This window comes from Hippoglossus stenolepis, chromosome 22, assembly GCF_022539355.2.
Source record: "Hippoglossus stenolepis isolate QCI-W04-F060 chromosome 22, HSTE1.2, whole genome shotgun sequence".
NCBI lineage: Eukaryota > Metazoa > Chordata > Actinopteri > Pleuronectiformes > Pleuronectidae > Hippoglossus > Hippoglossus stenolepis.
The window spans coordinates 10,007,939-10,024,213 of NC_061504.1; the positions used below are offsets into that span (position 1 = coordinate 10,007,939).

The 16,275-nt window shown below is 46.5% G+C and overlaps 1 protein-coding gene across 4 annotated transcripts in view; it reads left to right on the forward strand.

The window, feature by feature from the left end:
• Window positions 1–246: 246 nt before the first annotated feature.
• Window positions 247–16,275, forward strand: part of grm8a (glutamate receptor, metabotropic 8a) — a 217,185-nt gene continuing 201,156 nt past the window's right edge. Inside the window, exons 1-2 of one of the 4 annotated variants that reach the window (XM_035148145.2) lie at window positions 247–1,070; window positions 5,017–5,837. In XM_035148145.2, coding sequence (XP_035004036.1) covers window positions 5,283–5,837 — 555 coding nt within the window. In that variant the 5' untranslated portion in view covers window positions 247–1,070; window positions 5,017–5,282. Of the gene's footprint in view, window positions 1,071–5,016; window positions 5,838–14,175; window positions 14,491–16,275 lie in introns of those variants that run through there. The other 3 variants (XM_035148147.2, XM_035148149.2, XM_035148150.2) reach the window with 3 other exon arrangements.

Here is a 16,275-nt window from a genome sequence, read left to right on the forward strand (position 1 = left end):
ACAGGAATCAATGCGCACAGTAAAAATGGATTGAAGTTGAAACAATTAAAGTGTGCGCGTGAGTGCGTGTGTGATTCTGATGACTTCTTAATGCGTTCAATCAACCGCAGCCCCTCCACTGTGGAGCCCATCGACCCCATTGATTGGTAATAAACTTGATTGAATGAGCGCGCGCACTCGCAATTAGCGGATGATTTGGTGATGGTGGCGCGAGGACACGCGTGTTTCCCGCGGAGTCGCGCGCTGTCCCTTTCAGCACCGGAGAGGAGAGGAGCGCGCGCGTCCGTGCCGCGCGGACTTCGGAGGGGCTTTATGCGCAAAGACGCGCGGAGGGGACGCGCGGAGAGAGTGTGGAGGAAGAAAGAAAAAGAAAATCAGGTGGGGTCTCGCAACGTTATTGACCAGGAGTGACGTGATGAATTCCTCTGCTCTCTCTCTCTCTCTCTCTCTCTCTCTCTCTCTCTCTCTCTCTCTCTCCCTCTCCCTCTCTCTGTATCACACACTCATTCTTGGGTATCGACTTCACTACGCGCAGTCTCCCGCTACTGCCTCCTTAAACATTTTTTATTTTTGCGTCTTTACGGGTAAAATCTGATCCGAACATTATCCTCCAATCATTTTTATCCCTCAGCCTCCTGCTCGCGGAAGGTCTAATATTCCTCTCATCGTTTTTCTTTCCTCGCTGCTGTTGTTTTGGAGGGGAGGATTAAAACTGTCTCACTCCAGGACAAGAGGACTGGTTTTATTGTTTGGCTTTTTTTGGGAAGCGGGGAGGAAAACTGCTGAGCTCCGCAAGGAAGTTGCCTGAGGCGGACAGGGAGCCCGAGGAGCCCGCGGTAGGAGGAGGAGGAGGAGGAGGAGGAGGAGGAGGCGGTTGGAGACGGAGCTTCTCAACCCTCCGCTCGCTGTGGGGTGAATTTCCCGAGGTATCACACAAGGCTTTCCTTTCATTCAGTCTGAGCCAATGCTGCTGCTCACATTCCTCCACTGATGGATTATTGTCTCAGGCTTTTCTTGATCATAACTCCTGACTCTTACTTGACATGGATGCTGTGCAGTGGAGGGTGTGGGTGAGTACATGTCTCAGCATCACATTGAGGTTGGGGGGGGGGAGCATGAGGACACAATCACTGTTGATGGCACCGTTTTAATTGGGGTGCAATGAGAGAACCAGCACTGCTGCACATGCAGGGAGAAGCTACATAATGAGCACATAGCCTCACACTCTGATCTGGTTCCTCAACCTGTGGGGCTGCATTTTTATCTCCAGCCATGGTGTCTCTTTCAGGCTGTGGGTTTTTATGCGACTCTTTCTAAATCCCAAAAGGTTGGAAATGAGGCAGAAATGGGGCCAAAGTGTTTCTGCTTGGAGAGAGAGAGAGAGAGAGAGCGCGTTTGTATACGGGGAAGGTTTTGGCAGATGAGTCCAAAAGAACAGAAAATGCATCTTATTAAGTGATGATTGAAGATTATAGTATTATTATTACTAGTGAACGTCATCAATATTAATGGTATGTCTCGTTTGCTTTATGTTCATCCACCTACGCATGTCACCCAACATGATGCACTGATTGGAGGATGAGAGTGTGTGTGTGTGTGTGTGTGTGTGTGTGTGTGTGTGTGTGTGTGTGTGTGTGTGTGTGTGTGTGTGTGTGTGTGTGTGCGTGCGGGCGTGCGTGCGTGCGTGCGTGTGTGTGTGTGTTGAGCCACGATCATGCTAAAATCATAGGGGGAAAAAATGCTGCTGGAAAACGTGCGAGAAGGTTGAAAATCCAAGCAAGAGGCAAGGAACAGGTGATGACAGAGGGGGCCGACTGCAATTGTTGAGAGACTCAGAGGAACACACCTCCTTCAGAGAGAGAGAGAGAGAAGGAGGGAGGGAGGGAGAGAAGGAGGACAGGGCTATCACTTTCTGAAAAGAGCAGCAGCACACTCCCCGGAGAGAGGAGGAGGAGGAGGAGGAGGAGGAGGGTGATGGTGACAGAGGAGGAGAGGAAGGCCAGGTGTGCGGCAGGGAGGAGAGAAGTGGAGAGAGACGAGGTGACGAGGTAAAAAAGAACCAGTGTAAGAACCGGGAGCGGGAAAAAGTCTCACCCAGGCAGGCAGGCGGCCGTGGGTGTAAATTAAAAAAGAGCGATGAGCCAGCCGCTGCAGCCTCCTGGGGTCCAACCCTCCTCATCCTCGAGCCACGAAGCAGCAGAGGAAACCTCCTCCTCTTCCTCCTCCTCCTCCTTCTTCTTCTTCAGGATGTCACACAGGAGCAGAAATTGAACCTTTGCAAAGCGTCATAAAGTAGATGGACACCCTTGGGAGCGTCTGGCTTCCATTAGGATTGAAAGTGGTTATTAAAAAAGCAAATCAGGTTTATTTCTGATTTGTGAACAAGATGTCAGTAGTTTTCACATCCTCGGAAATGTGATAATTCAGAAACCAGCGTGAGTGTAAACCAGAAGTAAAACTTTTACCGGCCTCGGGGCCTCGCTCGGGTCCCGAGACGTTCTCACGTTAGCCCTGATGTGAGCTGTTTTTTGCGTCCCCTCTCGAGGCGTTTGCGTGCAGCTACATCTTGAAACGGCTCCCCCCACGATTCAAGATCACCGCCGGGTCCGGGTGGTTCGCTCTGTTTTTGGGAAAATCCAATTTCAGCCAAATATCATGAGCCGAGAAGATGAAATAATTAGCGAAACCAGGGGAGCTGAGTCTGCGAGCTATATTGGACCCAATTAGTCTATCAGGTATTAAGAAGCAGATATTAATTCAATAGCGGCCTGTAGTGAGGCTTAATCACAAGGACCCGGATCCTCGGCTGAACCCCGCGCCCGAGCCAAGTGGAGCCTGAATCCAGGGAAAGGGAGAAAGTGTTGAATAAACAATATTGTAGAATACGTGGTGTTAGCGGATGAATCCGAGTTGGCTAACCTATATAAAGAAGGGTTTTTAATCATAGCGGGGGCTTGGCTGTGAATGAGTAGCTTTGACCTAATTCCATTTAGAGAGAGAGAGAAACTGATGAATTAATTGGGACGGGATCGAATTATAAATGGATTCGTCGAGAGATTCGCGGCTCACGCTGTGAGAAGATCTGAGCCTCGAGAACCTGTTAGTGTGCAGAATTAGACGAACCTGCTGAATATTTGGAAAGTTTTAAGTTCTTTTTTTAAAGTAAAGCTTTGCTTTCAGAAGTGGGATTCATTCCTATGGCAACCTCCATGATCTCTGATGTGTCGCGAAACTCCTCCCTTAAAAAAATGTCTGTATTTTCTGCCGCCATGTACGATTTTGGATTCCACGTGCATATACCGCAAATCACCCCAAAGAAGAATTAGCCTTTCTCCCATTACTGCAGTGGCGTTATGTATCTGTCCCGTTAAAGAAATGAATTTATATGCGTTGAACACAAGGGGGCGAAGTCCGTATATGAAACTTAACGATGAACACGAAACAAAATGAGCAGAAACGATGCCTTAAGATCTCAGAAAGCAGCAGGGCCGGATTAAAAAAACCAAATGACCCCCGAGTAAAAATGAGGTGGGGGCCTGTTGGCACAACACGGGGCCCCCAGATCATGTAATAATGCAGCTGCTGCCTTAAGGGCCCCTATCAGATTTATTGATCCATACAATATTAAAAAACACATTTATGAGGAAGAAGAACATGGAGTCGTTAAGCGCCATACAAACACATAACACGCATTAACGTCCAAAAATGGTAACTAAATTGGGTTTAATTTGTATATTCTCTGAAAGGAATAGTTTAAAATAATATAACAACTGAACATTTTACTTGGAAAATGAGCTAAAAGGCGAATTGACCAAACTGAGCCACCATAGCAGCTGAGCTCCAAACAGTATTGAGTTAATGGCATTAATGAGAAGAACAGTTGCAGAGTGCAGCCTGAACAATGTCATGAAATAACCAGCAGCCTTCAACAGCACTGAAGCAGAATTTAATATCCGCTGCAATTCTTCCATTCACATTTCATTACTATGAGCTCTACGTCTTTATACGAGCGACATAATGACGCAGTCTTTGCTAACGATGCATCTCGGAGAAAAACATCAAGAGTGGAAATCAACAATTAACCCTCTTTTGTGTCCTTGTTTTTCTGGGTCCAAATTTGCTTTCCTGACTCTAATAAGTCTCCGGGATTAAAAAAAAGAATACAAAATACAAAATAAAAACAGAGATCAGGGTGGCAAATGAGAAAATAAATCCCCAGGGCTGCAGCTAATGAAAGCACATTAGCACTTGTATCATGCAGGAACCAGTTAGTTTGTCACAACCAATTTCCACAACCTGGCCTGAACCGACTTCCAGCACTTTTTCTTTTTTTTTGAGGAGGTGGCTGCTTTTTAATGTGCAGCTCAGTCGGGCAGAGCGTGACATTGTTACCCCCGGGCGTGGAGGTGCGATCTCCACGCAGCGGACACGAGCACATTTAATGTCGTCTTTACCACTAATGCAAAGAAACAATATTCATCGTTAAACCTGTAGCTGTTGTGATTTCAGGCGTCGTGGAGCAGAGAGTTTCAGCTGCAGGGGGAAACCAGCAGGAGTTTGAGTGATGTGACGGCCGCTGTCTTTTCACCGTTTCCCCCTCGTGCCGTCTCACTCAGTTTCTCCCTCTGTCTCACCTCCTTCTCTCCTCTCTCTCTCCTTCTTCCCTCTGTTCCCTTCTCTCGCTCCTCTGCACCTTGCAGCCCGAGGAGCTCGCCGTGGCTCTCGGCTGTCATCCTAACAGCTGTTCCGCTCATTGATAGGCCAAGAGATGAGCGCGTGTCGAGGGCGTTTCGCAAACTGACAGACTTTTGAGGTTTCAATTATGGAATGACGGCCGCCTATTTTGACAGGTGTCCCGGGAAGACTGGGCCCGTGTGTGAGTGTGTTTGTGGCTTGTTTTTCTTTTGGCATGCTTGACTGCACTTCCGTCTTGCCCAAGGGTGGTTTACACATGTTTGTCAGGTGGACTGCACATCACACTGGTACTCAGACGTCGTCTCTGTCTCTCCTCAACAGGCTCCACTGAAGATGTGACTCGTGGATCACAGACTCAACTCCGTCAGTCGATCTCCAACATCCGCACCACGTTTCCACTCAACCACTCAACACTTTTTTTAATCTTGCTGTCTCTTCTGGATTATGATTCGCTCATGGGGCTCGGCTAGCTCCACGCCTGGGGTCCATTACCCCTTCCTTTAGGAAGGTTCAACTCTGAAAACCTATCCTCTGATTTTGGAATATCTATCTCGCAACCAACTCTGAGATCACCTTTCTGCGCTTGAATGTCTTATTCGCCGACCATGGAGCCGCAGTTGACTTCCCGCCCGCAGCCCCCCTCTGTCTTCTTCCTGTTCGTGGCTACTTCCTGCGCCTGGCTCCTTCCCGGCGCCTCGCCTCAGCGAATCCCCACAGACCCGCAGGGGGCACCCGAGTACGCCCACTCCATCCGGCTGGACGGGGACATCATCCTAGGGGGATTATTTCCAATCCACTCCAGGGGGGACCGCGGCACGCCCTGCGGTGAGCTGAAAAAGGAGAAGGGCATCCACCGCTTGGAGGCCATGATGTTCGCCATCGACCTGATCAACAAGGACCCCGAGCTGCTGCCCAACATCACGCTGGGGGCCCGGATCTTAGACACATGCTCCAGGGACACGTACGCTCTGGAGCAGTCCCTGACATTCGTGCAGGCCTTGATCGAGAGGGACGGCTCCGATGTCCGCTGCGCTAATGGAGACCCTCCCATCTTCACCAAGCCGGATAAAATCGTAGGGGTGATTGGAGCTGCGGCCAGCTCGGTGTCCATCATGGTGGCCAACATCCTGCGCCTGTTTAAGGTAAGATCTGACTACTAAATCAGTCTTGTTTCCCCATCTCTCCTCCTCTCCTCTCCTCTCCTCTCCTCTCCTCTCCTCTCCTCTCCTCTCCTCTCCTGGTGACACTTCCTGAAGGATGGGCTCGGCAGGCACATTTGGAGCCTTCCCCCTCCCTTATCATCACTGGGGGAGATAAAGTTCAATGATGACAACCAATTAAAATGTATTCAGCCCCGCTGCAGTGGCACGCCACCTCCACCCTGTCCCGATCAGAAAGGAGAGACCCTTTTTTTTAGCTGGTGTCTTTGTCTTCAGAGGCGTAAAGTGTGATTTTTATCTCTTGTGTTCAAATGTGTTTGTGTGTGAGAAGAGACGTGTCAAGATGTGTCAAGTGATGCTCATAAGGAGGCGCTTTGTGTGTATGTGTGTGCGCGTGCGTGCATGTGTGCGTGTGTGCGTGTGAGTGCGCTCCCTAGCTTAGATCATTCCTGGCTTGTGGTTGAGCCAAATAAAAATGGCTGCCAAACATGGGTATCAATTACTGCTGAAATCTGTCAACAGCCACTTCATTCACTTCAGCATAGGTTTGTGTGTGTGTGTGTGTGTGTGTGTTTGTGTGTTTGTGGCCTGATAGAACATCTCTTTGTGTTAGTGTGTTTTCTAGAACGTGTGTGGCCCTAATTGTGTGTCCCCATGAGTGCTCACTGCACCAGAGTGTCATGTTGTTTTGTGCTGTCTGTGTGTGTGTGTGTGTGTGTGTGTGTGTGTGTGGTGTGTACCTGCAGAAGCTTTTACATGTGTGACAGAGGATACTTCTCCGTGTGTGCGTGTGTGTGTGTGTGTGTTTGCTGCCATTGGTCATCATTAGCTGAACAGAGCTGATGTATAACTGAGTATGAGTCCAGTGGTGATGCCCATGGTATTACACATCCATTGTGTGTGTGTGTGTGTGTGTGTGTGTGTGTGTGTGTGTGTGTGTGTGTGTGTGTGTGTGTGTGTGTGTGTGTGTGTCCCTTTCCCCGGATTGTGTGTATGCTTGCCTTCTTTCAGAAATCCATACAGCATGTGTGTATGAGACTTTACGGGATTATGAGCATGTGTGTGTTTGTGTGTGTGTGTGTGTGTGTGTGTGTGTGTGTGTGTGTGTGTGTGTGTGTGTGTGTGTGTGTGTGTGTGTGTGTGTGTGTGTGTGTGTGTATATGAACGCACTTGTTAACAACCGGCTTGCGCGTTGAATGGAAGATTTGCATATTAAACAACAACAACAATAATAACTAAACATGATTTATGCCAGGATCTGTCACATCGACAGCACTTGAACCGAGCCCTTCTCTGGTTCCGCACTGCCTCGTTCTCATTTGCCTAATACGATTTAGTGCATTGTGTGTGTGTGTGTGTGTGTGTGTGTGTGTGTGTGTGTGTGTGTGTGTGTGTGTGTTTGTTGTATGTCACTGTGGGAGTGAGTCCATCGATATACAACAATATGTTTTGGTAAATGTGCCAGAGATTGTGTGTGGGTGAGTCTTAAGTATTTAGTGAAGATATTGGTGTGTGTGTGCGTGTGTGTGTGTGTGTGTAAGTGTGAGATGATATCAACCAGAGGCCTGTGGCAGTGGTGTTATATGACACAAGACTGTATCTCTCTCTGCAGGGTTTAACATGAATAATGCACCAAGCATCAGAGTCTGCAAATAGTATGGAAAACACACACACACACACACACACACACACACACACACACACACACACACAGACACACGTGCTGCAGTAAACATATGTCTTTTAAATGGGCTAATCTGACAGTGCCAGTCACAGCTACTCGCCCACTCAACACAAGGGGATCAGAAAGCAAATACAGCAGAGAGATAGTGTTTGTGAATGTGTGTGTGTGTGTGTGTGTGTTTCTTCTAATCTAGCAGCAGACAAAAGAGATTCCAACAACAGATTGTGTAAAACATTCCACGTCCAAATCCTCAAGAAAAACAGCCGCTGTTTTCTTCTTCTTCTTCTTCCTCCTCCTCCTCGTCCTCCTCGTCCTGCACCACGCTGAGCCGCAGAGGGAGACGCACGCTCGACAAACGCAACTCGTGTCGAACAAAAGTTGTTGGTGTTCCTTTTGTTTGGCTCCTCGTTTTGAAGATTATCTTTAAACCGTTTTTACCGCTTTGTGGAACGACACGGAGCGGAGAGAGAGGGGACGACACCAGATAAAACAAGATGGAACCTTGTTAATCCTCGTGGGGGGAAACTGGGCCGTCGTGGCAGCAGCGGTGTATTTCAGAAGAACAGAGAAAAATGAGGGTAATTTAAATCCCCTTAGGTGAGGATTTCACTTTCTCACAGGTCTTATTTGTATAGCTTCAACGTACACATTCCCTTACCGCGCTGATACACTTGTGATGCACCACCAGGATGTCCTCGTGGGAATGGACGGGCCAAACGTACACAATGTCAAACAAAGACGCAACGGCTGCATCCAAGTCTCTGAAGGACCAGAAATGAAGAATGGCCGCTTCTTCTTCTTCGAGGTTCATCACCACTTCAACATTCAAATGTAGTTCTGCAATAGATTGAATTATCATTAAAGACAGGGTTGGTAATCTTGGAAAAGCAAGAGCAGGCTGCACCCCAAAACACATGAACTAAGCCACCTGGCTACAAGTAGTCTTCAGCTGTGGGGGTCCCTGTCTTCTCTATTCCGTGTTGAGATCTGTGACGGTGTGGCCCAGAGGTGTAGACAGGGAATGACCTCGCTGTCACCATTCAAATCTGCTTCCTGTTTCCTCTGCCGGTCTCTGAAATGATTACAATATTAAGTTCGGGGACACTTTGACCCAAACTACGTTATTATTCGGAGATAAAACCAAAGGAGAGACGTCCCAAACTCCTCCTCCTCACTGACTCTTCTGCCTCGAGCTGTTTACAAAGGTTGCCTTGTTTATTTAAAGCCATTATAATCACCTACAATGACGAGGCTCATGTTGTGTTTGACTGCACACACCTCTCCTTTAAATAGTCATCATTTACAGCTGTTTTAGGGTGTGTGTGTGTGTGGGAAAAGCAGGTGTTATTTGTTTGCACCTCAGTTCTGTTTTCAGTGTGCGTTGGATCAGTTGTCGTGATGAAGACAACTTAGTTTTCTTCTCATCTTTTCTCCTGCATGTTGTCTTTATTTTCTAACCCTCTGTAACAACTGCTCCTCAGAACCCAACCGCTTCATCCCTGGGTATTGATCGTGTTTGTGCATGGTTGGTAATTACAGTGGCATTATGGATCGCTGAGCCCCCGAGACTTCAGGTCACCTCTAAAAATACCTTGAGGCGAACCTCGGCTCCGGCTCTCGGAGTGTTGCCCGGTGTCTGCAGTGGAAGAGCTAATTACACCTGCTGTATAAACAACAAAAACTAAAGCGGAACACTATTAGCTATGGCTACAATGACTAATTGCGCTTCTTGTAAAAGACGGAGGAGGTGATAGCTGCATTCACATCAATTCTATCACTAATGGATTTTCTGTGTGTGTGTGTGTGTGTGTGTGTGTGTGTGTGTGTGTGTGTGTGTGTGTGTGTGTGTGTGTGTGTGTGTGTGTGTGTGTGTGTGTGTGTGTGTGTGTGTGTGTGTGTGTGTGTGCGCTCTGTTACCAGGAAGTCCTCACTATCTTTACAATGAATTGAAAGGCGCCTTTCACTCTGTGACACCCACACGCTGCGTGTCGGAAGCTGAAAACGAAATTCAATTCATAAATTGATAAGTGGTGGCTGTCCCCCGGTGAGAGCAAATGGAATGACTTTGCCGCAGGGAATTTAGGAAACACTGCTCTTATGCACACACACACACACACACACACACTGAAGTCTCAACCCTTCATTCAATCGGAGTCAGTTCCACTTCATTCTGCTTGAGGCTTTTAAACTCATGCAAACACACACACACACACACACACACACACACACACACACACACACACACACACACACACACACACACAGAGTCTCTTGTTTCCTTTGAGGAGACAATTGCATTATCTGTGTCTCTGCTGGTGGTTTTGTATAAAGTTGTGCATTTCAAGACCGGGGTCAGAAGCAGAAGCTTTTTCCCACGCTCCTCCCGTACTCCCTCGCATGCATCCAGCTGTGTTAGTGCATGTGTGTGTGTGTCTGCGACTTCTCCACGGTTTTCATCTCAGGAAAGTATGTCTTACATGCACATACGTGTGTAGCCGTATGTGCATGAAGAATAGCGTTCCAGCTGCCTCTATAATTCAGCCGCAGCCTCCTGTCGTCTCAGAATTAACTGCTGCTCTGTGTGATGTGCAGGCTGATATATTCATCTGCTGTGTGTGATTGCTTTTCCTGAGCACCGCTCTCTCCGCATTGTTTGACGCCGAATTCCGCAGCGTACGAACATGTGACACAAATCTCCCCGCTGCCAGGAGGCTCTGCCGAACAGTGGGAACAGTCCAAAGATGAAAACTTCATTCAGACACAGCAAACTCATGCAAATGAATTCACGTGCAAGCGTCTGCTCAGACCCTCGGAACGTGCAGCAGGCCGGAGCTGTTTCGTGCACTAAAAAAGTCGTACGAGAACAAGCTGCTTTTTCACCCGCAGCGTCGTCCTCGCAAATTACAAATCTTCGTCTTCGCAAAGATGACAACAGCTGCATTAAAACGCAATTAGCAGGAAACGCAGAGATTTTATTCAGAAGGTCCAATTCCGACGGATTTGCTATTAATGCTCAAGGTCAGGCGCTTTTTGGTCGGCGGCCTTGTCTCAATCACGCAGACTGTGTGATGAAATAATGACGGGAACGATAGCGGAGAGAAAAGAGTGAAGGGGACTTTACAAGAGGGAGGGTGTGGGGGGTGGGGGGGCAGATAGGCTGAAAAGAAAGTTCTTAATGAGATACAGGTAGACACGAAGAAAGGGAAAAGTCAGATGGGTGAGAGAGAGAGAGAGAGAGAGAGAGAGAGAGAGAGAGAAAAGACGGTGGCTTCCTCTGGAGTGTAATGATGTGGTGTTGATTTCTTTCATGGAGGCATTATGCATTAAGAGGGGGATGATAATGAAGCCAGAGAGCAGGCTGAACAGCGAGCAGGAAAACTCATTAGGACGTGTGTGTGAGCCGGTGTGTGTGTGTGTGTGTGTGTGTGTGTTTGTGTATGCGACAGACAAATATCTTCAGACGGGCAGCACGCGATCAGCCAACCTCTGCTAACGAAGGCAGACTTAATGAGCAAATGGTTAATGAAGGGAGACTTAATTGTCCTTCTGAAATTATTTATTACTTTCATTTGTTAAGCGTCGCCTCGATGTGATTCGTTTACAACGCAAGGGTCGCACGGTACAGTGTGTGATGTGTGAACACAGACCTAATTGGATTTGTTAAAAGGTTGAATGGAGCCAATCATTTGATCTGGCTTTGACAAAGACAAGGTATAAATATATGTGTCAATGTGAATCTTTTCCTGTTTGTAAAGAAGAAACTCTTCCCTACACAAGTCAAGTGGGTTTTACTGGATAGTCCGAAATCTAAAATCATCATTTGTCTTCAAAGGACTTTACAATCTGAAAAATGTATGATGCTCTCTTTCCGCAGAACTTTGATAAGAAGGAAAACTCCACAAAAAGCCCCGAAAGAGAGAAATGTAACATGTTCTGGATTTATGACCTATACTGCAGCCAGCCACCAGGTGGAGATCAAGATGATTTCGCTTCACTTTCGGGGGAACTGTTATGTCGCAAAGTTTTATAAAACCAAAACACGTATAATTTACCGGTTCCCCCCTGGATTCCTAGAGACAATAACGGAATGTGAAAACATATGTTTACGCGACCTGCGGTAATTGATGAGATCGCGAGGCAATTTCAAGTTTAATCAAGATCTCTGATGAAGTCATTAGAAATGTGTTTAATGAAAGTGCTGACTGTGTTAATGTGTGTATTTATTTGTGTCCACTTGCCCATAAATGAATGTGTGTGTGTGTGTGTGTGTGTGTGAGAGAGAGCTTTTCCTGAAGGGTATAAATTGAATGTGTGTGTTTGTGTGTGAAAGAGAGAGAGCGATGAAAAGAGTGAAAGAGATAGAGTCTGTCTGTGAGTATTATCTGCATGTGTGTGTTTATAGAGAGAGCCGGTGTATAGAATGCATTAAAATGGAATAAGATTCTATCCGTGCTCTCCCTTTCATCAGGTCTGCGGCTGAATAGAAGCTCAGATAAAGGATAAGTGAAGCTATTATGCACACACACACACACACACACACACACACACACACACACACACACACACACACACACACACACACACACACACATTTAACACATACTTACGGACAGTTTTTACTCGTGATAGCAGGAAACACAGTGCACACATGAAACAGACCTTTCTTAAGCTGCTCTCACACACAATGAACTCCCGACATTATGCAGACATTTTTCCAGAGGGGCCGTCTGTGAGAAGCAAATGTCCGAGTCAGTTGCTATGTACGTCATGTCCTGCCTCCTGCATGTTCTCCCCAGACGCCCCCTCCCCTCCCCTCGCCTGAATGTTCTGGACATTTCCCTCTTCTGATCCGGACAATCTCCTGCTGCGTTCTTCACATGTCAAAGACAAACTCCCGAGAATGTCCCAGTGTTTCCGGACGGATCAAATAACTTTTCCATTGTTGCATTTGGGCTTGTTGCTCACTGGTGTATCTAATAATATTAAAGTCAATTTAATTTCCGACACAAAATGAAATGCAACCTACATTAATATCATTAGCTTCACCTCTAATCTTCCTGATATCCATCCCCGATATCAAGCCTGCATGTTTCTGGGGTGAGAGGATGTGCCCCGTCGTGATTTCACGTTCTGCGAGTTGCCAGCGAGCAAACCGCCGAGCCAACAATCGTGGCAAAACGCGGCGTGCCAGGAAGCGACGCCAGCGAGCCAGCATGCACAATACCAGGCACGCTGGCACACGCACACGGAGCACACACATTATCAGTGGTATTGGTCTCACCCCGGTTTGATTAGACAACACGTCCGCTGTGAAAAACTGAATTTGGGTCCGGCAGAAACAGCAGAAATTATTAACTGAAAAGAATAATAGATGGTTTCATCATTTTTCCATCTGTGTTTGTCTGTGTCTTGTATCATTGACGCTGCAATTGTTTTTTGTGTGAGTGAGCCTGGTTCTATGAAAGGATTCCATGGTTCAGGCACTTGGCTGAAACTCAAAGAGTCGTTCCAACATGAGTTTTCGTTGTAACTTTGGCTCCCAGATGAAGTGTTTTCACCACGCATGAGTTCACCGCTCCGCTTTGTGAGACAGTGGATCTGCGCTGGGATGATGCCGCTGTAATGGATTCTCTCATTGGAAATAAATGAACTCGACACGGAGGGAAAATGAGAGTGAGGGAGGACTCGCAGAGTTAGAGAACAGAGGAGAAAATGAGGAGTTAGATTAATTTACAATGTGGCTTAGTAAAGGATTGAAGTCATGTTGGTTAAACACTAAAAAATTATTCCAAATTATTACCGCCGCCAAGGAGGTTATGTCTCTTGGTTGGTTTCTGTAAACTACAAAACAGGTTACCATGAAACCTGCAGGAAGGATGGGACACGGGCCGAGAAAGAACCTATCACATTTTTTGTTGGATTCTGGTCAAAGGGGGAATTTTTATTGTTCCACTTTCTTTAACATTGCATAGGAGGTTATTTTTCTTTAAATGTTTTTTTTTACAGTTTTACTAATAAAGCATGGATAATGATAAAAAAACAAACATGCATAGATAAAGGCCTGATATCTTTGAGTGTGTAATTTGAGGCTGATGGGGTCTGTATTCGCTCTACTGAGCCATTGTTGTTGTTAAAGTTCATTCATTCATTCATCCAACCTTTATTTAACTCAGGAATACATTTGGGTAGAGACCCCATTTACAATATAGCAGAGAACAGAAAGTCGTAACAAACAAACTGTAACATTAGCAAAATAACAAAATCAGTAGCAAAAGTAAAAGCCTTAGGAATGAATACAGTACATACAATTTAATTTAAAGCAAATGAATCGACTAAAACAAATGAATCCACTGAGCACAGGGAAGTGAACTGTAACAAAGATTAGCCATGTGTCCCTCTCGATCTAGTATTTATCAGTTTTCATTAAGAAAAGGTTATTTTTGTTACAATGACGTCTTCTGTTTTGATGAAGATATAATATTTGGTGGTGCCATGCATTTGCTGTCTTTTACGACTACGTTCATGCAGTCTTATTTTGAAATGACAGGTGTGAGGGATTTTATTGCAGCGATCACTGTGATTGCTTAATGGGCGACTCCTCCTGGGCCCCGATTGGCTCCCAGCTAAGCAAGGATGAGGAAGTGTCAGTCAGACATGACAGGTGTGCAGGTGTGAGCATCACGTGGCCTGTTCTGTTCTGCTCCACAGTCTGTGGTTCTGCTCCTGTTCTGCTCCACAGTCTGTGGTTCTGCTCCACAGTCTGTGGTTCTGCTCCTGTTTAACTACGAACAACGGAAACTTTAACCACATCATGTTAATAACAGAGAAAGATGGCGGACAGTTAAAGCAGCTGGCCACTGTTGCTAATGATCAGGGATCCGTTCAGGACACGTGACCACAACAAGGACAAGCACCAAGTGAAAAGAAACAACAGGGAGGACGTCAATTACTGTGAGTTCAATATGTCGGTCTGTCTTACTGTGTATCTGTCTTTTATATGTCTTTATCTGTCTGTCTTACTGTCTCTCTGTGTCTGTATCTGTCTGTCTTACTGTCTCTCTGTGTCTGTATCTGTCTGTCTTACTGTCTGTCAGTCAGATAGTCTCCTCGTGTGGTGCTGTATCTCTATCAGTGTCTATCTGTCTGTCTTACTGTCTCTGTGTGTCTGTATCTGTCTGTCTCACTGTCTGTGTCTGTCTGTCTCACTGTGTCTTGTTTAGTTAAAGAGATGATTCGACTGGCCTCTCCAACATGTGACCTCCTCTCAGTCTGGCCGGTGTTTGAGTCTAAATGGCCTTAAATTGCTGTTGGAAGTGGAAACGTGAGCCCACAGCTGCTGATCTCTGTGCCAGGTGCATGGAAATCTGCTTACGTGCGTGTTCCCTCTCGTTTTAGATTAATTTGTTTTAATTTGAACGTAGAGAGGAGGACGGTGTGGGCCGAGGTCAGCATCTCCCGACTCAACCTCGTGATCGCGTCCTGACTAAGGGGAGTGTGTCGTGTTTGCTCTGCCAGAGTGCTGTGTGCTATATGTGACAAAACTATTTGGGTCATCTTTCAGTCTTGTTAGAATCTCACACACACACACACACACACAGAGACACACAGAGACACACACACACAGAGACACACGTGGAGCAGCGCAGCCACACACTTGTGACATTTGGTGGCTGCCTGAAAATTACCGGGGAAGGTGTTTGCAATAGGAAAACCGAGATTCTGTTTAATTTGTTACTTCCACTCCAAGTGTTGTGACTTGCTGTGAGTGTCAAGATGTTCTTGTTGTTTGTTAAAATATTTGTCAGCTTTGCCTCAGTCGTACGTTTGTGTGGAAACCCTGGATTGATCCGATTGGTGGCTTGCTGGTGTCACTGTAATCGACCTGTGCGGTTGCTACATGAGCTTGTTACTTTGCATTCTTACTGACGCAGTATAAACACTTGGGTGACAAGTTCCACACCATGCGCACAGCTACAGGGGAAACTATCAGTGTTGTGCTACCAGTGTCTGTCCGCCTGCCAAGTTAGTTAGCCGTTTCACTTCAGGCCCAGAAGGAGAAATTTGGTTTCATAACACGGCCCCTTTACAATTACTCCCACAAACCACGTCCCATGAAACAACAAACAGAGCAACGATAACGCACATGGATATTTCCTCCACATTAAACGCTGCTGCCACGGCTGCAGGTACTAGGCTTTTACTGAAGTGGGCGCTGTTGCACCTTACCGACCTCCTTATCAACCTGTGTTCTGATGGCATTATGGAAACGTGCTGGTTGGGGGGGGATGAGTGAAGTTCCGATGCGAGTGAGGGTATCACAACTGAGTTGAGAGAAGTTGGGTTTAAGGAGAACTATTATTTTGGCGGCAGTGTCGGTTACATGTGTTGCTTTTGTCCGGTTTCTGACAGTGAGCATGTTGCAGAAACATGTGGAAGAGCAAAGCAGGATTATTGGATATTTTTGTGCAATAGAAGGTTGAAAAATACTTTTTCTTTCTGAGCCACTGGGTCACAGATGCGGCACGATTTCTCCAGGTTCTCCCAGTGGCCAGTCAAACCACGATAGACAGTCTATTGCTCCGTCTGCACAACAGAGGAAAACATTAGATAAAGATCTCTCGTGTTTTTTATGAGAAGTGTAAAATCTTTTTGGGGTTCATTATGAAACCGTAGCGGGACAAATTGCACTGCGGTGGGCCGGCACAGTCTAGGTAATTAATGGCAAACACTGGAAGT